General features: G+C 42.5%; 2 protein-coding genes across 7 annotated transcripts in view; one reads left to right on the top strand and one right to left on the bottom strand.

Annotated features, from left to right (window-relative positions):
- LOC119023286 (dedicator of cytokinesis protein 3-like) overlaps positions 1-16,486 on the top strand; it is a 54,567-nt gene extending 38,081 nt beyond the window's left edge. For 2 of the 5 annotated variants that reach the window (XM_037105104.1, XM_037105106.1), the window contains 20 exons: positions 68-163; positions 777-837; positions 952-1,045; positions 3,581-3,729; positions 6,266-6,352; positions 6,618-6,722; positions 7,067-7,208; positions 7,466-7,632; positions 9,404-9,490; positions 9,662-9,841; positions 9,933-10,016; positions 10,103-10,219; positions 10,353-10,474; positions 11,135-11,270; positions 11,563-11,644; positions 11,844-11,959; positions 12,171-12,255; positions 12,352-12,474; positions 12,613-12,695; positions 13,471-16,486. In XM_037105104.1, coding sequence (XP_036960999.1) covers positions 68-163; positions 777-837; positions 952-1,045; positions 3,581-3,729; positions 6,266-6,352; positions 6,618-6,722; positions 7,067-7,208; positions 7,466-7,632; positions 9,404-9,490; positions 9,662-9,841; positions 9,933-10,016; positions 10,103-10,219; positions 10,353-10,474; positions 11,135-11,270; positions 11,563-11,644; positions 11,844-11,959; positions 12,171-12,255; positions 12,352-12,474; positions 12,613-12,695; positions 13,471-14,079 — 2,725 coding nt within the window. In that variant the 3' untranslated portion in view covers positions 14,080-16,486. Of the gene's footprint in view, positions 1-67; positions 164-776; positions 838-951; positions 1,046-3,580; positions 3,730-6,265; positions 6,353-6,617; positions 6,723-7,066; positions 7,209-7,465; positions 7,633-9,403; positions 9,491-9,661; positions 9,842-9,932; positions 10,017-10,102; positions 10,220-10,331; positions 10,475-11,134; positions 11,271-11,562; positions 11,645-11,843; positions 11,960-12,170; positions 12,256-12,351; positions 12,475-12,612; positions 12,696-13,470 lie in introns of all 5 variants that reach the window. The other 3 variants (XM_037105103.1, XM_037105102.1, XM_037105105.1) reach the window with 3 other exon arrangements.
- Positions 16,487-19,408: 2,922 nt separating this feature from the next.
- LOC119023614 (poly(rC)-binding protein 4-like) overlaps positions 19,409-23,888 on the bottom strand; it is a 43,582-nt gene continuing 39,102 nt past the window's right edge. Inside the window, exons 13-14 of one of the 2 annotated variants that reach the window (XM_037105701.1) lie at positions 22,748-22,917; positions 19,409-20,435 (exon numbers count right to left, since the gene is read on the bottom strand). In XM_037105701.1, the coding sequence (XP_036961596.1) occupies positions 20,090-20,435; positions 22,748-22,917 (516 nt within the window). In that variant the 3' untranslated portion in view covers positions 19,409-20,089. The remainder of the gene's footprint in view (positions 20,436-22,747; positions 22,918-23,888) is intronic. The other variant, XM_037105703.1, reaches the window with a different exon arrangement.

Here is a 23,888-nt window from a genome sequence, read left to right as displayed (position 1 = left end):
GATCCACATTTCTGTACTTCCTGTGCTCGTCGCCTTTAGTAAAAAGTGTGTTATTTTTTTTGCGCAGCCTACTGGAGAAAATAGAGCAGGAGACCTGGAGAGAGACGGGGATCTCGTTTGTCACGTCGGTCACAAGGCTTGTGGAACGATTGCTGGATTACAGGTACGCTGGGGTTAAAGCAGAAATAGACAACTTTTTAACTTTCTCCCCTGCTTGCGCTTCCCTGTGGTATTCCTGTTGGCATCGCTGTTGTGAAGAAACACCATTAGCCAGACGGCCACCGTGAGCTCCCTGGCTGCTGTCCAAAGCGATAAACAACTGTGAGAATCCCAATTTGACCTGGAGAACCTGATCTCACTGCTATAAAAAGGCAGAGTAAAATCTCTTCTATCACTATCGCAACCAGGTGAAACAATGCCTCTACCTGTTTTGGTTGCACAAAGGTAGTGCTTCCTTTCACATCATCACACTGTGTGATCAGCATTGACTTCAGAACGATGTGTTAAAGCATAAAGTTGTCTGCCACTATGTTATTTATGGGACAAAATATTTGAATGCTGTCTTTCCAGATTAGTGTCGAGTTGAGTCAGTTTTATCTCTATCACTCAAAATCACAATCACGTTGCCTCATTGTGCTTTATAATCTGTACAGTGAACGGCAGCCTCTGGATTTGACAGGGGTCTATCAGTGTCATATATAGTAATAGTTGCACTGATGGTTTATGTCCAGCAGTTGAAAAGCAATGAGAAAAATAAACCATTTTTTATATTTTAGGGACTGCATGAAAGGAGACGAGCTGGAGAACAAGAAAATCGGTGGTTCCGTCAACCTTATGGTGAGAAATTCATCTGATACATTTGACTCTCAGTTTCAGTAAACACATTTGTCAGTATTTTCACAGAATATATGTTAATCATGTGTTTTTTTTTTCTTTTTAATTCATCCCCAGAACTTCTACAAATCAGAGGTGAACAAGGAGGACATGTACATTCGCTACATCCACAAGCTGTGTGACCTGCATCTCCAGGCAGAGGACTTCACAGGTAACAGAGATGTCGGGTGCATAGTTGAGGACGGAGACAGAGTTCTGGGTGCATCATGGCCAAAATTTTAGGCTGATAAAACCCCTTCTCAGGATGTGGCCAGACTGTTGTTAATTTCCCGATAAGTTTATATTAAGTTTGGTTGGGTTCAATCTGATTTGAGGGCTCTTCAGTGTCCAGCTGGTTTGATCAAATGGGTGGAATTGGCCTTTGATTCAGGAAATATTGATCGATTACATCCTTATTTACTTTTGACAAGACAAGAAATTACAAACAGCAGAAAAGGAGGTAAATTGCGCCTGATAAAATCTGCTTTGACTGCATCCTCAGTTTGTATCTTAAAGTCTTTAAAGGCGAGGTTTCAGGACAGAATACATTTTTTTCAGCAACAGTTGTCTGTAAATCGTAAAAAGAAGTATGATCCAAAAAGAGAGTCTCTGGGCATCAGCGTATGAAAAACTGATGAAACTCCACAGCGCAGCAGTCTGGATTCCCTGTTGAGCCGCAGACAAGATTGCTAATAGATAAGAAAGTATGATGAAAACAGACTTGCAAGATAAATAACCTTGACAGGATAAAGAGACGAGCTAAATGTCAGGAGATGGGACGAGATAAATGCGCACTGGCAGCTCAACACGAACACATTAGAACATCTCTTGACAGTCTCAGCCGGGTTTGTTTGTTTCTTTTCATGTGTCTTGTGACTTGGGGATTCATATCACATTTGCATTATACATGAGAAAAAAAAGGCTTAAATTAATCATTTGCTGTAAATTTTAATAAGGTTTGGAAAACGCCACTCTTAATCATGTGAACAGGAAATCAGGGGAAGTTGTCAGTTGTTGTAATCGTGTTAACGGGCTTAAGTGTTCCTGCTTTACTCACAGTGTTGGCAGTGGAGGTTTCATTGTGCGCACGTAAATGTAGCCAAATATGACTAATTAAATGCAACCTTATTCATCAGTTACGTAAAACAAACAACAGGCAGCTGGCAAGTTAATTGAAACACATACTAGTGTTCTACAGAGTCGTCTGTGACTGCACATGTTTTTATAGTGTGAATCATTGCTGGCTTAAAAAAAAAAACTTAAACTTGGACAGAGGCATCTTTCATCTTTGGTTTTATACGGTGGAGTCATGTTCATCGCTGTTTTATTTTAGAGTCGCAACTAACTGATTATATTTATGATAGAAGCATTTGTTAATAACCTTGAGGAGTCTGTAAATTGTGAGAAAATCATGATTTCTTACACTTAAGGTGAGGTAAACACACGCATAAATACAACTTAGTAACCCATAGAGAATTAAAATCCTCACTATTGACACGTTTTGGTTTTTTTTTACTAATCAACCATGGCATTGTTCAGTTTGTCAGCCCAAATCCTTTACTGGCATATACAGATTTTAACCTGATTTGTCGGTGGTTTGAAATGCGTTCCAAATCAGATTTACACTAATGCGTCTCAGATTTGAGACAGCAAATCTGATTTCTCCTGCAGTCTGAACATTCCCTAATTGTTACAGCTCTATGTGACAGTAAACCTCCACACAGTTTAAACAACTTTTTCTTTCGTCACAGTTAATACTCAGTGCCAGGCAGTGCACTTCTTTACAGTGCCTCACAGATTTTACGGCCAAGACAGCCAAATGTCAAAAAACTATTTCACTTTGACAGGAGTCACTAAAAGTTTCTGTCATTTTACATAAAGAATGAGTAATATAGTCAGCTCACAGTCATGTATTTAAATATCCTCAGAAGATATATCTTCTAAGATACTCAGTCTAACCGCGATTTAAAACAGGGGAAAGCAGGACATTTCCATTTTCGCGAGTCTGAATAAACCATTTCCTCCATTTCTGTGTAAAAAAAGGAAGAAAAGAAAAAGGCCTCAGCAATTATTTGAATAGTTGCAGATTATTTTTCTGTGATTTCAACTAATCATTGTAGCTCGACCCAAAAGTGAAATTAAATAGCTTTTACAGCTGACTGAATACACTTGTGTCATACAAACACCCATCTTTTTATTGTATTTGTGTATATGTTTTATATTTCTTTAGTATTTGACAAGTTTAAAAAAACAGTTTATTAAAAAATATATAGATCACACAGAACAAATGTCATAACTATTTAGAAATGTTCAGTGTTCAATAAAAAAAAAAATATTTCCATCCACCTTATTATGGGTTTGACAATTCTGTTTTCCAGTCTCCAGTGTGTGTTCCCATAGTCTTCATTTTCATGTCAGGATTTAAGCAAATGACAAAAAAACTGAGGGAAGCTGATATGATTTGAACTGTGCAGGTGCACTTTTCACCTCTAGCCATCGATATACCAAAACACACCGGCGGTGCTCTGGCAGCTTGTGCTCTGTGCCACTGACTGCGCTTTGTGTCAAACGCCATCTGTTCACAAATCCTAGACCCAAAATGTCTGGAAGGTATCAGTTCATTACTGTGGCACGACATCTGTAGCTGCACTATCATCGCGACGGTTCGGTTTTAATCTGACGACCTTTGACCTGTGCTTGACAACAGAGGCAGCGTTCACCCTGCTGCTGTACTGGGAGCTGCTGCAGTGGGAGGACCGGCCCCTGAGGGATTTCCTCCACTATCCCTGTCAGAGCGAGTGGCAGCGCAAGGAGAACCTGAGTCGTAAAATACTCCACTACTTCAACAAGGGCAAGGCGGGTGGATTTTTTTTTATCTCTTACTATCTACTATCTACTTACCGACTTCAAGACAGTTAAAAGCAAATAATTGGTGACCCACAGCATCTTTTGGCTGAGCTGCAGCTGACACTCAAACAGTAAAAATGATGGTTTTGAAAATGTTTCAAAATGCTGAAGTGATTGTTCTCATCTGCAATGCAGCTGTTCTCAAACACAATCAGATTTTGCCCTCATCAACCCTCATTTCAATCTTCATCTTCATCTCACAATCTTTATCCCAGAATTTTTACCATGTTTTACATCTTTTGCCAATTCCGAGTTATTGTTTTAGCTCCAGTATGAAGATGTGTCCTTTTTATTCTATAAACAAATGTGTTTATCAAAATACTAACTCTTGCTTAAATCTTTTAATCCAGATTTATACGGTGGTGATGAAACACTGAGATCCTTTGTTTAAGTAAAAGTAGCAGCACCACAGTGTATATTATAATATCTGTGTTATGTTATTTGATACTCTGGTAGCACTTTATTTGAAGGGGTGTGATGAACATTAAGTCTGTATGAAATGTTTGTCTCTTGTCACGAGGTATGAAGGTGGTTTTGGCTCCTGAAAGTTAGTTGGCAGTCGTTAGTGTTGAGCTGACTTTAGCAACAGTAAAACTCCCCAAATCACTTTGGCAGTTATTCCCTGGTGTCAAACTGGGCTTTTTTTTTAACTACAAAAAGTGATGTAATGTGATTAACTACATTTACTTCAGTACTGCACTTAAGTTTGAGGCACTTGTATTTTAATTGTGTATTTCCATTTTCTGCTACTGTATTTTTCCATTTGACTACATTTTGCAGGCAAATGTTATATTTTTAACTCCACTAAATGTATTTAATCATTTTAGTTACTAGTTACTTGCACTAGTTACTTGATGCCTGCTGCATCAGAGCAAATTATCTCATTGATTCTATCAGCAATTTGGCAAATGTGTGCATGTAAATGTAGCCATTTTGGTTTGATTCCAATAATATACACTGTTCAATAACAGTGCTCATCGTATGTTTTATATATGAAATAAACATATCAATATAAATGTAGTAAAGTAAACAGATAAAGTAGTGTCAGATTTAGATAAGAAAGTATCTCAGTATTGCACTTGTACATGTACATAACATGTACATACATGTAAATACCACATACAGGTTTGATAACTAAGACAACATCCTCTCAGACAAGACAGAAATGTTATCAAAATAGAATGGTCTAATTGTCAAGGCTTTTCCTGTAATGTCACAGATTTCTATACCAAATATCTTATCATGTATACACACATATATATATATATATATATATATATATATATATATATATATATATATATATATATATATATATATATATATATATATACGTAGCCTTTGCCTACATCACAGCACTCCTCAGTTAGGATCAGATGTCCACACGAATGTGATTTGCTTCCCAGAATCACTCCTCCACGGCTGGTATTCATCCACAAAATGAAATTAGTCGACTGGTCTCTGTGCTTTGGAGAGCACGATGCCCTCTGGACCGGAGCAGCTGAGGAGGAAATAAAAGTGGCCTCCTTCATTAACTCTATGTCATCTCCAGTTTTTATTGCTGCTCGTAGCTGCTCTGTACCTGTGGACTCACCTGCGCATACCAATGTTGAAAATTCACCCAGGACAAACTGAAATTTACATAAGCTTCGATATTAACGCTAGCAGGTTGGTGACACCGATGAATAAATGGTGAGAAAACCTCACTGAACTTGAAACACTCATTCTTACTCACTTATAGAAACAGCAAACTACAAAGATTCGTTTTTGATTTTTTAATACTACCATAAGTAGTGAAGCCATTTTGGTTATTCAGCCAGAAAAAAAATTGCGTAGTTTCTACCAGTTTCTCCCCCTTTAAACACAACAATATAATGTCCCTCATGGTTTGTTTTCAGTACTTCTGAAAATGTTTTAAAATCTTTTTCCTCTTCTCCTTCTCCCTCTTCTTCTTTTTCTTCCTTTTCTTTTTCTTCTTCTTCTTCTTCTTCTTCTTCTTCTTTGTCTTCTTCCACTTACGCTTCTTCTAATATAATAATAATAATGCACTTTATTTATAACGCACCTTTCAAAGCTACATGCTTTACATGGAAAAAAAACAAACTAACATAAAATCATACATTGAATTCAAAGTAAACAGAGATGCCTGTTGATGTTTATACAATTCCATTAAAAGGCAAAATCACAAATAAAGTGTGACATCAGATTGTCCTCTCTGCGTTGATCGTGCACATTTTCAAGCTGTAGTGAATTCTAAATATGACATTTCTAATTGTAGCTGTGAGTTGAATATTAGATCTACAGCAGCTCAGCGGGCAAACAGAACTCGTATGGACCCTTTAAAGGTTCAGATGTAGTCGTCTCATGTTTAGCATGCTGCTGTAGTTTCCCCCTTCTCACATGGTCATTCTAATGATGATTTATTTTTGTTGTCAAGAGCAAATTGAACTTTATTGATTTCTTCCGCTTATGTTTGACTTTGCAGTGCTGGGAATATGGAATCTCCCTCTGCCGGGAGCTGGCTTTCCAGTACGAGACTTTATATGATTACCAGAGCCTCAGCTGGATACGGGTGAGTAAGGCCCCGCGTGCTTCCTGTTTCTGCTGTTTATTATCAAACAATCCTCCCGTGTGATGCTGGGAGGTAAGATTGTTCAGCTCCCTCTGTCGTCCTCCTCCTCTAATATGCAGCGCGAAGCGTGTGTGGCGTCGCAAAACAATGTCCTAATTACCTGTGCACGCCCACACTCATCAGGACCATGCAGCCGATTCAGTGTTGTGTGTGATTAAATCATTATTCACCATGACTCCTTTGCATGTTTATCTTCCTGTGGCAGAAAATGGAGGCAGCGTACTATGACAACATCATCGAGCAGCAGAGGATTGAACCAGAGTTCTTCCGAATGGGCTTCTACGGCAGGAAGTTTCCTTTCTTCCTCAGGGTACGGCTCACAAAGTCTTATCTTGTCTGTCTGACACACTTAGGTTTCTGCTGATGCGTGCAGCTACACTGCTCCTCCATGCTTCAGCAGGAATAAGTGATTACGGGTTTATCTGCATGCTGTTTTATCCACTAGTATTAGAACAACTAAAATAGCACAACTAATGTTATAAGCCCTAGTTGTAGCACGAGTTAAAACAATAACAAAAAAAATATCTAAGATTATCCAGATCTCTTGTTAGTCTGTAGTTCATTAGAGGCGTCAGAGTTATGTACGTCAGTTTCTCGACAGCATGTCACTGCGAGTCCTGGAGAATTCTAAACGCTGTCCTCCTCGTTCTACAGAACAAGGAGTTTGTCTGTCGTGGTTACGATTACGAGCGGCTTGAGGACTTCCAGCAGAGAATGCTGGGGGAATTTCCGCAAGCCATCGCCATGCAGCATCCCAACCAGCCTGACGACACCATCCTGCAGAGTGACGCTCAGTGTATCCTCCTCAGTCTACGGGGCTGCCTGCCTATTTTATGAAGAATATTCTGCATTTTTTGCTTCATGAGTTGATTGAATGAATGATATCTTATAAAAAAATGTTCACAGTTGTAATAGAAACACTGTTGATGCTCCAGAGTCAGACTGTGAGAGCAAACGCTCTCTGTAAGCATTTCCTTTGAACATCCCTCCTCTGTGAATACGTCTGTCTTTCTGTCCGTCTGTCTGTCACTTCCTTGACACTGGGGCTTCTAGACTTGCAGATCTACGCGGTGACTCCAGTGTCAGACATCTCTGATGTGCCTCAGCTGGAGCGTGTGCCCGAGAGGATCAAGAGCTTCTACCGCATAAACAACGTCAGCCGCTTCCACTATGACAGGCCGTTCCACAAGGGGCCCAAGGACCGCGAGAATGAGTTCAGGGTACGGTGAGCCAGCAGTGCCACACTCTCACATTTGAATGAAACACTGGTTATAAAACACGACATGATCGGATTCATGGAGTGAACTGTTCTAGATACAGTACAACAGACCTTTTGCATGATTTATTTAAAGCCAAGTCCATTTGATTTATATAGTCCAAGATACCCTTTTTCTTTAAGCTCAACATTTGGTAAAGAAAACTCCCTCCAGAAAAAAATTTAAGAACACATAAAATATACTAATGACAGTATACGGACAAATAAGATGATTTAATTATAGGGTTTGAGAGTAAGAGAGACAGAGGGGGAGACGGGGACATGAACGCTCCAACAAACAGATGTTTCAGCAGAACAAACATGGACCAAAGGTACCCGGCAAAACAGATTAATTGAGACTGAGAGGAATATGATTTTTAAGGTGATCAGACAGGTATGAAGAGGAATGCCCATTTATGTTTTTTAAGTCATCAGAAGACGAGGATACAGAGCCACTGAAGTGAAGCTAAAACTGATGTAATATGATCAAATGTTCTAGTTTTTTTTTGATGCGGGCTGCAGAATTCTGAACCACATGAAGAATGTTTGGACTCGCAAACATATATTTCATAACTGCAGTCAATATGACTAAATATTGACTGAGGACCCTACTTTAATTACCAAACAAAAAAAAAAAAAAACTATTACAGTCCTATGATTGCAGCCACTAGTCCCAAACATAAACAATGTCAACATGAGTGGTGAGCAGGGATATTAGACAGTCCAAAAACAGAGAGCTGAAAATAAAAATGAATTGCTGTTGCTGTTGTGTGTTCACGTGCTGTTTTTATTTTTTGGGGTGTTTTGTTGCTCATGTTTTTTTGGGTTTCTTATCCATGAGTTTTCCATGTAGAGCTATATAGAAAAAGTGCAGAGATGTGGTATAAAAACACAGTTTAATTAACAGCAGCAGCACACAGAAAGGCAAAACAACATCACAGATATCAAGTGTGGATCAAACAAAAACAGTATCGGGGGACCAAAAGTCAGAATGGGTAAAAAAGAGTCTCATAACTAACATTTCTCCTGTGCACATTAGATCCTCTATACTTCCTCCATGTTTGGTTGAGGTGTTCACATTTTTATCATAACAGTTTGTTTTCTTTTACTTTGTCACTTCTTTGTGAAGCAGCGTTTGTAAATCTGACTGACGGTGGCCTCTGCCTGAACTCCAGGTGCACCACTCAGAACAACTGCAAAATGATGTAATGTTGGTGGGGAAAGGGAAAAGTTTCCATGATCGTGACGTTGTCGGACGGAGACAGAAAACCGCATTAGCGCAGAGGAAATGACCTCGAATTGAAAAACAGTTTTTCAAAGACAATCAGCTGCAGCTATTGTATTTAATACATCTCTATATTGTATTTTTTCTCCAGGTAACTTTCCATAACTTTAAATAAAATGGAACATTATGAGCTCCTTTTTTTAGTTGTTGTACCTTTGCTCACCCACTTGTATCTTGCACAAATACAGCAAATGGTGCTACGAAATCGACAACCCATGAGGCTTTAGACACTTGGACCAGACTTGATACTGTAGTTCGCTCTCACACAGTAACCTACATTTGGGCTCAAACCACAGGAGGACTCTTTACTGAACTGACCTACATGAGGCTCTAAAACACTGTTCTAAGGGTTTGTTTTCCCCCGTCTGGTCATTTATCTACCTCAAACAGTCTGTTGTGTCCTGACACCTTCGTGATGAACCTCTATTCTCTCTGTGTTCATGCTCAACAGAGTCTGTGGATCGAGAGAACGACCCTGATCCTCTCGCGGCCTCTCCCCGGGATCTCTCGCTGGGCGGAGGTGGAAAGGAGAGAAGTGGTGAGTGGAGATCAAGCATTCATTCTCTTCCAGCTGATGCTTCACACGCTTGTCCTCCTGAGGGTTTTAACCCCGGTAGCCATGATTCAGAGGGAGGATGGAATGTGTTTGTATAAACCTACTTCCTCCCCTTTATTATGGATTCTGCTGATTGTGTCTGTTAATTTCCAGGTGGAGGTGAGCCCTCTGGAGAACGCCATCTACGTGGTAGAGAATAAGACCCAGGAGCTGCGGACTCTGATCAGCCAGTACCAACACAGGCAGCATCACGGCAACATCAACCCGCTCAGCATGTGCCTAAACGGGGTCATCGACGCTGCTGTGAATGGAGGCATCGCCAGATATCAGGAGGTAGACGACAGAAAGGAATTTTATTTGTAGATTTTTTTTCACAGAATTTGTGGAATCAGAGATCCTCATCTGTTGCTTCTCGTACAAACAGGCTTTCTTTGACAAGGATTACATCAGCAGCCACCCAGAGGACACGGAGAGGATCACACACCTGAAGGATCTGATGCAGGAACAGGTCAGACTTTGCTTTAAAAGTTCATCAGATCATGCTGATCCGCTGTTCGAACAGACTCACACGATGACGGTGCTTTTTCCCCTCAGGTGCACATCCTCGGAGTGGGACTGGCCGTCCATGAGAAGCTGGTGCACCCGGAGATGCGTCCCCTGCACAAAAAGCTTGTTGATCAGTTCCACATGATGAGGACAGGTTTACATCACGTGAGTTGGCCCACTTGTGACTCTGTTTTACAAGTTTGTGTTGGGAGTCTTGTGTGGGATAAAACGCCCACTGTTTTAATCTGTGCGTGAGCGGTATAAATATTCAGAGCAGTATATGGTTGGGTCCCAGCAGGGCGTGCCCGGCGTGGATCGATTCGGCCCGGCGGGCTGCCAAGGGGTCAACTCTACCAGAGGCATCCTGTCCTCCCACAGCCACATGAGCCCCGAGAGTGTGCGCCTCATGCACAGACACAGGTCAGCCACACACACACAAACCACAAATAGTTGTACTACATTTCTGGTCTCAACCCAAAATTGAAAATGTAAGTGTCAATTTTCTAAATTGAACATCCTGTTTAGAGATTACATGGGGCCAAAGCATTTCCCAGCATGCATTTGGCAAGAAGTCACTACTTTCTCTCAGGACGGTCACATATAGATAAACGCCTTTACATACCGCAAGGCTGGACTGTGTTTCAATATCATTTCATTATCCTGAAACTAAATATTATCTTTGATTTTGTACATCAATATATCATGAAGTGGAATATCTTTTTTTCCCCCATGTTTTTAAACATTGTTTTACAGTAAAGTGATGTCATTTTCTAAACTTCCCAGACTGGTCTACTTCTAATTTTGTACTCACTTGGTCATTATATCCACATTACTGATGATTATTTATTAAAACTATCATTGTGTTAATTTTTTGTGAGAGTAGCAATCGTTAATATTGGGTTATTTCATCAAAAATATTTTGATTTTGTCTCGAAGATCTGGCATTTATGAAGTTCTGTTGAGGAGATTTCAAAAAACAAAGACATATATCTGTCAAGAAAGTCAGCTGCACAGGTTTTACAAGTAAACACACACACACACACACACACACAGTCTCTAACACTGTCTCTGCCCCTGCAGCCCTCTGAATCTTCAGGGTTCGATCCGTCACTCGTCCTCCTCTCTGTCCTCTCACACTTCGAGCGAGGCAGGAAACCTCGTCATAATGACCGACGGTCTGATGGGGGAGCACCCCGAGGACGCACTACACATGCAGGTGAGGCCTGACATAAAATGCACATCCTAACATGAACATTATATGAATTTGTACTGCGCAACTGCATACTGTAAGAAATCGTGAGTCACACATGAAAACTTTTCAGGATATGAAACGTTAAATAAGACTTCAACATTTCTATCTTTGTATTTTAATATAACTGCCTCGATGCACAAAAAAACATCATTAGTTTTACTGCCTGCCGCATGGAAAAAAAAATAAAACCAAAGATGTTTTTTTCTGTTATAGATCAGCGCTCTTCGTTATATATAGAATACTTTTTGTTTTGCAGCCGAGCCCCTCCTCCTCCAGCCTGAGCTCCATCCGCTCCAACTCTTCTCAGATTATTAACTCTGCTCCCTCGAGTGCCAGAGGTGAGTAACACAGCTGCAGAAAAATAATATGTTTTTAAGGAGGTTTTATCAATCACGGACGCTTGAGAATTACAAAACAACTTTCGGATATCCCATCAATTATATAGAGCGCTGTAGTATGGCAAGTCTTTTCTGGTAGATACAAAGAGGTCGCTGCGAGTAGAAAAATAGTTTTTTTTCATTTAATTTGTTTCCCCAGGCTCTCCGTCCTTACCCGACAAGGCCAAACACAACCGGGAAGTGATGATACTGTTGCCGTCTCATCGTGAGAGGGCCAACAACTCCATGTACTACAACATGGCAGAGAACGGACAGGTAGGACAGATCTACAGCACCACAGAGGTGTGTCCAAACACATCTGGTAATCAAAAACTGTGTTTATAAGCTATTCAACTTGTACAAAAGATCAACAGATAATCCGACAGCTAAAATGGAATATTACCAACGAGCCTATTTAAAACTGGAGCCTTACTTTAAAACATAACTGTCACTAATTCACAATGATTCACTGGGTTTCTTGTTACAGAACAACCACATGCAGCGTGCCTTATTCCAGCAAGTTAGCCCCTGTAAGCCATGTGTTGATCCTCACATGAACCTACCAGAGAAAGGTAACGCATGCACAGGTTGAAACGAACAGTATGATGAAGGTTGGATTAATCACAGTGTGTGTTGACATGTTAATGTGTTCTCCCCCCTCCCTCCAGTGTTTCCCAACACTCCCCCCGGCTGGAGTCTGGATGGAGAGAACAGGGAGCAGGTGTCCTACATGCCAGCTTCTACTGGAGGGGTGATCATGCCTCCCGTCCCACCGAGGTCCTTCCCACCAGGTACTTTCTGCTTTTACCTCACACACGAGCGTTATAGGTTGCTAAAAATATATATTCCCATTTCATATTGGACTTTGCTATTCACCTGCTGCAGACGACTCTGTGTGATATTTTCTCCTCGTGAACTTCCCTCTGCAGGACACTTCCTGATGCACTGTGATGCGTTTCACCACCAGAACAGCGACCCTCCCCCCGCCCTGCCTGTCCGCTCACTTCGAAAGGTACAGCCTTCAGAGAAACAACATGTAAAGTCGTGACAACAGCAATTTTTACTTCTTGGAACTTCAGTCCAGTGTTTCCAAATCTGAAGGGGCCAAAGATAAATGTCAGGGGCTGCGACATGACTAATAATTAGTAATATTTAATACTCTATTGTTTTGATTCTCCTCATCCTATTTTCATTTTTTTATTGAATATTGAAAACATCTGAGAAATGTAGAGGTTGGGAAACTTTTTTTAAACATCCTTTTAAATGCAGTAGATTAGAAGTATAAAATAGCAGAGAATAAACACAAGTTTAAGTACCTCAAGATCTCACTTGGTTGACTACTACACTTTGAAGACTGCTTCATGTTGAGATCCACTTTTCGTCCTCCTCTTCCTTCTAATCTTTTTTTCCTTGCTGGTCTTCCCCTTCCTTGAAATGTACATGAATAATTCATGTAGATATGACGCTGAAATTGTAGCTTCGAAAATGAAGCTCCCAGACGTCAGTTTATTAAATATATATCACACCTTCAGATGATTGAGTGTGGAGACATCATATATTTCACTCGGGCAGTCAAGTCATAATTTCGAAGCCCTGTTGAAGTGCCTCGCTGCTTGAAAACTCAGACAGTTTTAGAATGATGAAGCAGTTGTTGACTCCTCACCTGCTCTTATTCCAAACTTGGCTCTCTCTTTCTGACAGCATGTGAAGGCAGCTGTTAATATTCAGGTTGTTGTGATCGAGATAAGCACACCCAGGACACCCTCCCTTTCTCTCTCTCTGTCCAGTCTCCTCTGCACCCGATCCCTGGCTCCCCCACCAGTCCTCAGTCAGCTCTGGGTGGCAGTAACTCCACCCTGTCCGGCAGTGCCAGCAGCGGCGTTTCCTCTCTGAGTGAGAGCAACTTCGGAGGCCAGTATCCAGAGCCGGGCCCCATCAGGAACGACGCCTTGGAGCCTCTTCCCAGTCACCTGTGGTCCCCTCCCGAGGAGTACCTGGCATCTCCCTACCTGCACATCCACTACGGCGGACCGGAGATCGACTCCATGGACCAGGTCCGCCCTTTCCACTACCGCAGCCCCGCTTCGCACCCACACAACCACTCGCATCCCCACGCTCATGCCCACCCGGGGATGGACGGCCACTCCCACGGGCCGCCGCCCCACCACCACGCACCCGGTCACGGCCCTCACCACATCCCCTACCGCAGACCTCAGCCTCCGGCCGTGCCGCCCAAACCCTACCTGCGAGAGGGCTGCATCCCCGAGGAGGAGCTGCCGCCTCAGCCCATCCCGCTGCCCCGCCGGATCTTCCACTCCCCTCACGGCCACAGAGAGGACCAGGGGAAGCACCCCTGGGAGCAGTGCATCAGCGAGGAGCACGAGGAGGCGCAGTGATGAAGATGCTCCAGCTATGTTTTCAGTCAGAGCTTTCTTCTCCTTCTCTTCTCCCCCTTTATCTGCACTGAGCCAAACGAGCAGCCGTAGAAAGATTCTCATGTGAGGCAGCGGGGTTTTGTCGTTTGACCCTTTTTCTTGCTCTGCGGTTTCAGTGCACATGAAGGAGAGAACTGAAGGAGTGAGCCTCGATGAGTCTACAGAAACTACAGGCACAACTGCCGTCACTGCTCCGCGTGGCCTCTCTTAGATTTAACTAAAAGAAAAATGATCCGTCGAACAATGACACAGATCAACTTTGTTCGGAAATTGATATTGATTGTACACACCTGTACAACTTGTCTGTGAGCATGTTTTTTAATTCGAGAATAAATACGACAACAGTTTTGTGAAACATGACAAACCGTGATCATAACCGACGTGATCCCAGGTGCAGTATAAGCTCTGAACTCCCTCCATTTTTATTTATTTTTTTGCTTTTCACGTCATTTTCACAACACAAGGCGACGACCGAAGGGTGTTACTCACAGTGAAGTGACTTCTCTGCTTTAAAATGCTTCATATATATGAATTCTTATTTTGATAAATAAATACATAATACAAAATACATTATAGTGTTTTCAAAGGCTTATGTCCATTATGTTTTTCAAAACACTGTTAAGTGCTCCTTAATAGTGAATCATATCAAATGGCGCACTCTGATCCGTGTTGCTGTCATAAAATCGCAGGTCTTTGTGGTTGGACTCTTGGACCGACACAAATTTCAAGTCACTGACGATTTTCCCCGCCACCGTACCCGTGCGTACGGAAAAACCTACGTGAATGTATCCAGATGAGATGTTTCTATTTGTATTGCACAAGCTGCAATGCTGTTCTTTTTTTTTTGGTTTCTTTTGTTCAAGTGCTTTAAGTTCAGTCCATGTTGAAGAAGTCTCTATTTGTCTCTTCTGTGCGACAAAGATATCTCGAGAGAGAGGAAACTGAGGACAGTGGCGGACAGGTTCCCAACCACCGGTCGTGTCTCATGTTCACGGTGAATGAAGAAGGGAATGGAAACGAGAACTCTCCACACCTCAAACTCAAACCTGCCTGCTGAACACTTACATCATTCTCTCTCTCTCTTTCTCTCTCTCTCTCTCTTTCTCCCGCTGTCTTTTTCCTCCTCTGTGTGGTCATCAGACCGTATTAAGCAGTGAGGGCTGAACCCTGGACAGCTGCGGCGGATTTGCGTTGCGTCTGATGACACTTGACTAGACCCCACCCACCCCCACCCTCCACGCGCGCTGAGTGGCCGGGTGGAGGAGCCCACTCAGACGGCGTTGGAATCGCCTACCTGCCTTAAGTGCACTCAAATGCAGTTTGACCTCTCATCATCCGGACGTTGAGAGAAAGCTCGACAGCCGCTCTCCTTTTCATTCTGTTACACTTTACGCTCCCCTGAAGGAAACAAGACAAAACAAACAAACAAAAAAAAGATATCTACCTAGTGGTGTTTTTGTATGGTTTCGTCCCGCTTTTGGTTCCAGATTGTTGTTTGCTTTGTAGCGCTAATACTTCTTATTCTGCCTGCGGCTCTTTCTCGATCAACCTTCTGCTGTGCGAAAAAAAACGAACGGCGTGTTTCCGACAGAACGCTTGAGGCCCCTGAACTGAGAGAAGAAGTTGTTTATCGCGACGTGTTGGGTTGGAAGGATATAGCTAATATTTTAACAATAACTTGTTTTTCTGGTTGTTTTTTTTTTTTTTTTTTTTTTTTGCAGGTGGATGCTTTTGTGTTACTGTACATCGAGTTGTCAGCTGACTAGACAACATCTATTTTTGTATGTGAGATCATCAGTTGTGTGAACATATTTCAGAAACCGTGCTGAGACTGAAGGCCCCAGGTACTGACCGCATCGGCTGCTGTACTTTGTCTGGAGATGGACCTGAGGTTAGATATATTAGAGTATGTGAGTATCTCTCGTGAGCCCGACGGCACTGAGGATAACCGGTGACTGAAGTGATACTCAAAATATAGGTACAATAGAATTTTTCAATGTAAATTCTGTTATTGTACATACAGCAGTATTGTGAAATATTTTTGAGAATTATTGCAGACGCCCCCAACAAAGGTTTATCGTTGTTCTGTGTATATACATGTACTCCAGAGATCAATGTAATTGATAAATATCTATAATCAGTGTTTGAAAAAGGACAAATCCATTAGACTGTGGCTGTCTCCACCGTTCTTGACTTTGAGTCTTCTCATATAAATACTTTATACACTTTTCAATGTGCTTTCCTGTACATATGGTGTTAGCATGATCAAACAGTGTTTGGTTGTAAAAGTGGTTTTCCTACTCCCATAACTGCTGTGGTATGGAATTCATTAACGATGCCAAACATTAAAGACAATCTTTTATCAGCTCTAACTCTTCCTCCTTACCTTTTGCTGTGCTGTGATTGGTGGAGCGGTATGCCGAGTCGACAGTAGAGGGCGCTGTTCATCATGGAAAGAGACTCAGAATCAGAAAACAGAGTGATGAGAGTGAAGGATGCTTTGTGTGTGTGTGTGTGTGTGTGTGTGTGTGTGTGTGTGTGTGTGTGTGTGAGGCTACATTCAAAGCACTGGTAACAACTAGAAAGAGCAAATTTCTGCTAAGCCCCCATCAGTACAATCAGCCTTACTTCGATGTCAAAAAATATAATAAAATCTGCGGATTCAGATTTTTATTTGGCTCACATTCAAATGTGCACACTCACAGATACTCGCCACCTACATGTACTCTATTTTCACTGTTTTCTCATCAGGATCCATGCAGAAATCCCGGAGAAATTAATGTCAACAAACACCCCACTGTATCTCAAATGTTTAAAAAAAAAAAAAAAAAAAAAAGAAAGGTGGGGATCCATCCCTTTCAACCAGATCCAGAAAAGTCTTTGGTAACTTTATGGTATCCTGGGGACGAGACTCATCTTCTATTACAAGTTTCTTAGAAATCTTGTCAGTTTATTTTTGTGTAATCCTGCTGACAAACAACTATGAACGGACACGGGCGGAAAACACAAATTGAATGAGGTCACCAGGAGTGATGAAGCTACAGAGAATTGACACCCGACTTTGCTGCTCTCCTTCACTGTGAAGGATGAGTTAACCCAAAAATGAAGATTCGGCCTCTGTCTGATCACCCTTGCTTTAAAAACGTTAAAAACAAAAACAACCAAAAAAGACATACAATGTCTCCATACAGCTTATCCAGTGTAATTCTACTCAAGCCCATAAATAATATATTTTCAAATCAATTTGTTGTCTCTGGGCTTCCGTACACTGGGCCAGCTGTGTGCAGACATCTTATTAAGCTGAGTAGATAATGACTTAACTTTCATGTTTGGGTGAACTTAACCTTTTAAGAGCTTTGAAATAAATTTCAGCTCATTGTTTAAGAACATACTGTTCCACTGTCAACACTCTCACAGTGTCACTGTTTTGGCTGCGGTAGCCGGCTCTTCGCAGTGAACAGCCCTAAAAAACAGACACAGTTGGCAAGTTGATGGTGAACACTGCAGAATATTTAACAACCTAAGAGCCAGATTTAAAAAATTTTTTTTTTTACCAAAATAGAAACTAAGAATAATTATGGTGCTCCGGAACTGCTGGATGTGTAAATAAGCGACTGTTTTCTAACAAGTATAACATAAGGTGTTCCAGAGCTATATATGGATGTACATGCACACAACATGTAAGTAGCACTTTGCTTTTGTCAGGTAACATGTGACAGTAGCAGTGAAATGAACTGAGAGTGGAGAAATGGAACAATATTTCCCCAAGTGGAGCAGAGGAAGAGTAAAGCAGCCTAAAATGGAAATACTGAAGTACAGTGCCAAGGACGGGACTTCAAATGCTTGAAGCGAATGCATGTGAGTGTGTGTGTGTGTGTGTGTGTGTGTGTGTGTGTGTGTGTTAACAGTATGTCACACAAACCCCTGGGTCCTACACAAAGAGAAAGAGAAGAAGAAGAAAAAAAACTCAGTTGACAGCTGAGGTCCCGGCGCTCACCAGCTCGAGCTTCACACTGTCACTATAATCAGACTTTGATATTCAGATGCTGCTTTTTTTATTTGATACATGGTAATGCAGCTGGGATTAAAGCGCTCAAATAGGTTTTATTTGTTCATATAAAAAAACAAACACTGTGGCAAATCCTTGAGTATGAATATGGTGAATAATGAGTACTGGTGTGCGGCCTACAGGTGGCACAAGTGTCCCACTATGACTTCCTGTAGGAGGGAATGGTAGAAACAATCACAGAATCTGTTTAGTTTCTTTTATTTGATGATGTTTGAAAAAATTTAATTGGATACAGTAGATTCAGATGTTTTAACGAGAGTGAGGATAAAATAGATAAGAGGATAAATAGATACAGAAAGAAAGAAAGAAAGAAAGAAAGAAAGAAAGAAAGAAAGAAAGAAAGAAAGAGCCCTTCATAACAGACAATCAGGAAAAACTCTCGAAGCTCCTCCGCATCACATTTCGACCTTGTCGCTTGCTGGACTCGATAACGCTGTAAAGTTGTAGGCGTGTGTCTATTTGAAAATGTCTTTGGTAACAATGAGGACTGTGTGCACTCGCAGTGCCTCACACATCCACGATGCAGTCGCACAAAAAATAAATAAATAAATAAATAAAAATAGGAGTCGAGGATGAAAGAATCCGAGCTGCCTCTCCAGAGGATGATGATGCCGCGGTGCATGCTGATGCAGATACTGAATTTTCCATTTTTACAGCATCGCTGTGGCTCCTCTCATTTTACCCACTTTCTCTCTTTCAGTCCTTTTTTATTTCCTCCTCACAAGCTCCTCTGTGTTAAAGCCTCACAGTGTTTGTCGTCTTAAGGGACTTACAGTGAGTCAATTCAGTATGATAATGGGCTCCACACACACACACACACACACACACACACACACACACACACACACAGAGCAGTGTGTGTCTTCGTGTCAGTTACATGCATGTCAGTGCATCGCTTGTCATGCAGGAAGATCTCCTTTTTTCCTCCCTCTCTTCTGGGGTTTCGCTCTGTCTCATTCTGCTGTTATTGTTCGGGGCACAAGAGCACGATGATGTGAAAAGCGTCTCTCATAAATTCTGGCAGCTAGAATGACAAGCTGCCACACCGCCTGTGTTTGGAGGAAAACAGAAATAACCTGGATCTGGCATTGCATCCCCACCCCACCTCCCTCTCCTCCTGCTATATTAATTTGACATTGATGTGGTTCAAGTGTTGTTGTTGTTTTTTTTTTCCCGTGTCCCCTGTGTGCCGGCAGGAACAAACACAGAGACAAACACACATCCAGGAAACAAAGACTTTTAATAAATGAAAACAATACTAATAAATAAAGATTAAACAAGTTGCACGTTCAAAATAAAATCCAACAAATTGAAACGTAACACTGAACGGGGAAAAAAGTACAGTACCATAGCACGGATCGTTACAAAAAAAAAACAAAAAAAAACCTCCCTCCCCCTCACCCCCGAGACATTTACAAATTTTTCTTAAAAACTTCAAGAGGCAAACATAGACATTGTATAAAAGCATCATACAGTAGAGCATTTGTCATCTGAGTATAATTTACAAATTTTATGGAAGGATAAATACTTCAGAGCTGACCTCGAACCTGAGAGACACACATGTGAAAACAGCTGTTTTGGACATGTGCGTCTCAGGCTGAGGTCGCAGCCCGCCTTTTTTTTTAGTGATCGATCGACAGTGATGAGGTGACGATGAGAGCGGTCCATCAACTCATGGGGAAAAAAAAACAAAAACTCAGAAATTATCTATAACCGTAAATAAGTTTTTAATAGCTTTGTCCACACCTCCATTGGTCTCTTCTCTGTTGGTGCATCGTAGAATAAAAGTCAAAAGAGCGTCTCTGCCGGCGGATATGGCTACATCAGGCGTTTGTGAAAGAACACTGCAGCTGTCCTTCACTGGACTCTCCAGAGGAAAAAAAAACAAAAAACGAGACTACGTCAATAAGGAGCGAACTTCTGTCTCTCTGGCTTTTTGATGCAGTTGGCTGAGGAGATTTTGGCGGTGTAGGCGGCCAGGGAGGTGTGGGAGGGCGCCGCGGTGACGGCCACAGCGGGGGCGGGGCTGGACAGAGTCAGAAAGGGGACAGACTTCATCCCCAGCAGGCCGGACAGGGGCATGGCGGCGTAGGGGCTGCCCAGCATGTGAGCCGGGGTCAGGGCGCCCATGGTGGCCAGGGTGGGTGCTGGGGAGGCAGCTGGGGAGGCTGGCTGGGTGAAGGCCATGTTGAGGTCGACCGGAGCTGCCATGGTGGCTGCCTGGGACGTGGATTTGGCTGTCTCTAAACTGCGAGGGGCAGAGAGAGGGGGAGGGATGGCAGAGAATGAAGATTAGAGGATAACACTGTTGCTACAACACTGGGGGAATTTACTGAAATCTGTTAAAGGGGGAAACTCTGCTGATTTTAACACACAGAACTCTGTTTGCGGGTCCAAGGCAGAACCCAGTCTGAAGCCTTTTGTGGCCTCGGACTGGGTTCAAGTGGTGTCAGTCGCCTCAAGTGATGTCAGCTGACAAGTCACTTGAAAATGAAAAAAAAAAAGGAAATTCAGGAGGTAGAAAAAGAAGTCAGGCCACCAGAACTCTGTAGCTGCTCCTTGGCTCTGCTGGAGGCTAATGGCTCGAGGCTACTTCAGCCAGCGCTAGCATGATTCCCCTGAACAGTCAAGATTGCATATTGGGTAACTTCAGGAAATTAAAAATAAAAAATAAAAAAATACACCCTCTTGTTCTGCCTCAGTGATCAAACAAACAAAACTGTTTTGTGATGTCATAGATGTGCAGTGACTGACAACGACCGCCTCCTCCTGACGTCTCTCCGTGCTCTGGCGACATCAGCAGGCAACTAGTTGACATGGGAGGGTCGTCAGCTGATCAAGCGTCTGGGCCCTCGGGCTACATGTGATCCTTCCTCCTGCCCTCGGAAATCTCAAATAAGTCTCTAATACGGTTGTTAGAGAGATCGAGAGAAGCCCTCAGCACCGTTCTTTGCTCTTCTTCCAGCACAAAATACTCTCCACTGCTGTTAACAGATGCTATAGCAGCCATGTTATCCCACTGATGAGCTGCCATTGTTCTTTTCAACAAGCTGCCGGTAACACCATATAGGAAGCTGAGTGGTTCAGTGCCTTTGTGTTTGGCCACGCGAGTGTAGCTTAGAAGCCAGCTGTCTCTTGCGAGGTAATCTCACAAATACATACTCGCCAGCCTCCAGACCTAAAAACTCGGGAGGATTTTTTGAACCAAAGCTGGCTTCTGGGGGCGAAACTCACGAAAAAATATCAGACTGAAGGAGTGTTTCCTGCATTGTAGTGACTTCTGAAGAATTTAAATAATAACAATCAGCATTTCGAAGTCAAATAGTTCTCAGAAAACAACCCAGAAATTCACCCTCATTGACAAATGAAAAACACAGAAGCAGATTTTATACTTCCTTTACTTCAAAAATCAACGTAAGAAAAAGGGAATTTTTCCCTCCAGGTTTGTTGATATTCTTTCCGCCTTGCACTCACTGAGGATGAGGAGCACCAGTGCAGCAGACGACATGCTGTACTGTGCCAAAAAACACGTTCTGAGAACTAAAAGAGTGACAGACTTTGATAATTGTGAGAAATCCATGAGAGGGCAATTAAAAATGCGACTATCTGCTAATAACACAACACGGCAGACACCGTGGAAGACGACCTGCTCACTCTGTAGAAAAACAGAAAGCCTCGGAAACACCCTGATTCACAGTTTCAGGTGATTATACACCAACTGAAAACGTTGTGTTGTGAATATCATATTCAATTTCTGCCCCTAAATCCATCTTCATCCTACATGCTGGACGCTTAAAATGTGAAAAGAATGTTTAATTTTGCAATTAAGTGCAGTCGTTTGCAGTCTATTATATTCTCCTTTTTTGGAAACAAATAATCAAAAGTGCTCCCGAGAACCAGAAGCGATCCTGGTGCGCACAAACGAGGAAGGAAGCGTTACAAAGCCTTTATTATAGCGGCTGAATTATTAAAAGGTCAGTCATTAAAAAAAGGAGGTCTCCTCAGGGCTCCAAACAAGCGAACACATTCAAAGTAATCAAAAGTATTGGAGAACGGTTGCATGAATCATTAGCACAGTCTGAAATATTAATTACGAAACAGGTCTCTCCTACTTCTGTGTAGTTTATTCTCAATACCCGTAAAGAAAGCGACTGAACAAACTTACTTTCTTTAATATGAAGACATTTAAGTTGTTTATTATTTGTACCTCTGATAGTTGGACTCATTTTTAATCTGTATTCATTACTTGTTTGTCTTCTTACCTGCTCTCCAATAATTCACGTGTGGTGCCGTCTGATTTTTATGCAGCAACAAAAAGTTCATTTGAAAAAAGAAGCCAGAGCTCGGCTGCTTTTACTGAATTCCAACAAGACGCCGCTGCTGTGTTTTACAATACAACCAGGCTTTCTACTCATTCCCTCGAGGCCAATTACCCGGCAGCACAAGGACATATCTCATTATCACTTATCACTCTATAGCACAACCTCTGACCCTTTTAAACCAATGCATTCCCTGTCGCCGTGATTCATTAGATGTCTGCGCCGTGCTCCCGGGCCTTACCAGGAGGTAATGAGGTACTGGGCCAAGTTGATGCTGACCGGCGTTCCTGTGATCGTGACATGGCGGTCGCTCGTCCCGTCCAGCTGGCTGCCGATCTTGATCTGCGCCCCCGACACCTGCCTGATCTCGTTGATCTTAGTGCCCTGGCGGCCGATGATCGAGCCGATCAGCTGCGGGAGAACAGAGGGCGGGACGGGTGAGTGAGCGTGGTGGAGAAAGGTGAACGGTGATGTAGAAAGACTTGAAGAGGACAGAATTCAATCACATCATTTGACTGTATCCGGGTTTTTCTTCCCCTTCTCATTGCTGTTCGCGAGCGATTCTCACGAAAAAAAAAAAAAAAGGGGGGGGAGGTGAAACACGAGAGCTGTTGAGTCGACCCTAATGCAGACCACTTCAAATTTTCCAATTACATTGTCTTTAGTGGACTGGTCATCCATCATGCATGTCAAAAGCACTTTTTTTTCCCCCCATAGTCCCTTTAATTGCAAGCTGCGCGTGCACCGGTAAAAGAGACGAGAGAAGGCACATTTGCCTCTCATTAATCTGAGTGGCTAAAAGGTTATTGATTCCTCAGAGTGGTGATGACTTCCCAAACAAATCACTTTCCCAAACGCACGCCAGCCAGATGCATCTCCGCGCTAATGGAAAACATAATGGGAAAATAACTCAAATACACAACATACCAGTCCCATCCGCTTGAGCGTTCCCTCTGCTGGAGAGTAGATTAGACAGTGACACAAGTTTTTATTGCGCTCCAAAATACATTATCACTTTTTGTTGCGCTTACATTACCCAACCTGGGACCCCCCCCCCCCACTGCCTATTAGGGCCCAGCGATATCTAGCTTGGTGGGGCTGCGACGTATCAGCTCAAGTGCAGGGTGTCAGGGCTCAGCGACAGGGTTACGCTGCCAGATAGTGATGAAGTGCTCACAATGTATTTGTGTGTGTTGGAGGCACACAAACAGCGGTCGTGCCGCGCTCGACCCCTGCATTTCACATTCCTTTCCTGAGAAGTAAGCAGCCTGTCCACAATGTCTGATTCGTCACACAGCGACCTGGTTGGTCGTGTGTGGCTATTATTGGCCCTGTAGTTTATTCAGGGGGTGGAGGAGGGAGGGAGGGAGGGGGGGACAGAG

The sequence above is a fragment of the Acanthopagrus latus genome, chromosome 7 (assembly GCF_904848185.1).
Source record: "Acanthopagrus latus isolate v.2019 chromosome 7, fAcaLat1.1, whole genome shotgun sequence".
In the NCBI taxonomy this organism is placed as follows: Eukaryota; Metazoa; Chordata; class Actinopteri; order Spariformes; family Sparidae; genus Acanthopagrus; species Acanthopagrus latus.
This window is presented reverse-complemented; position numbering and strand designations above follow the sequence as displayed.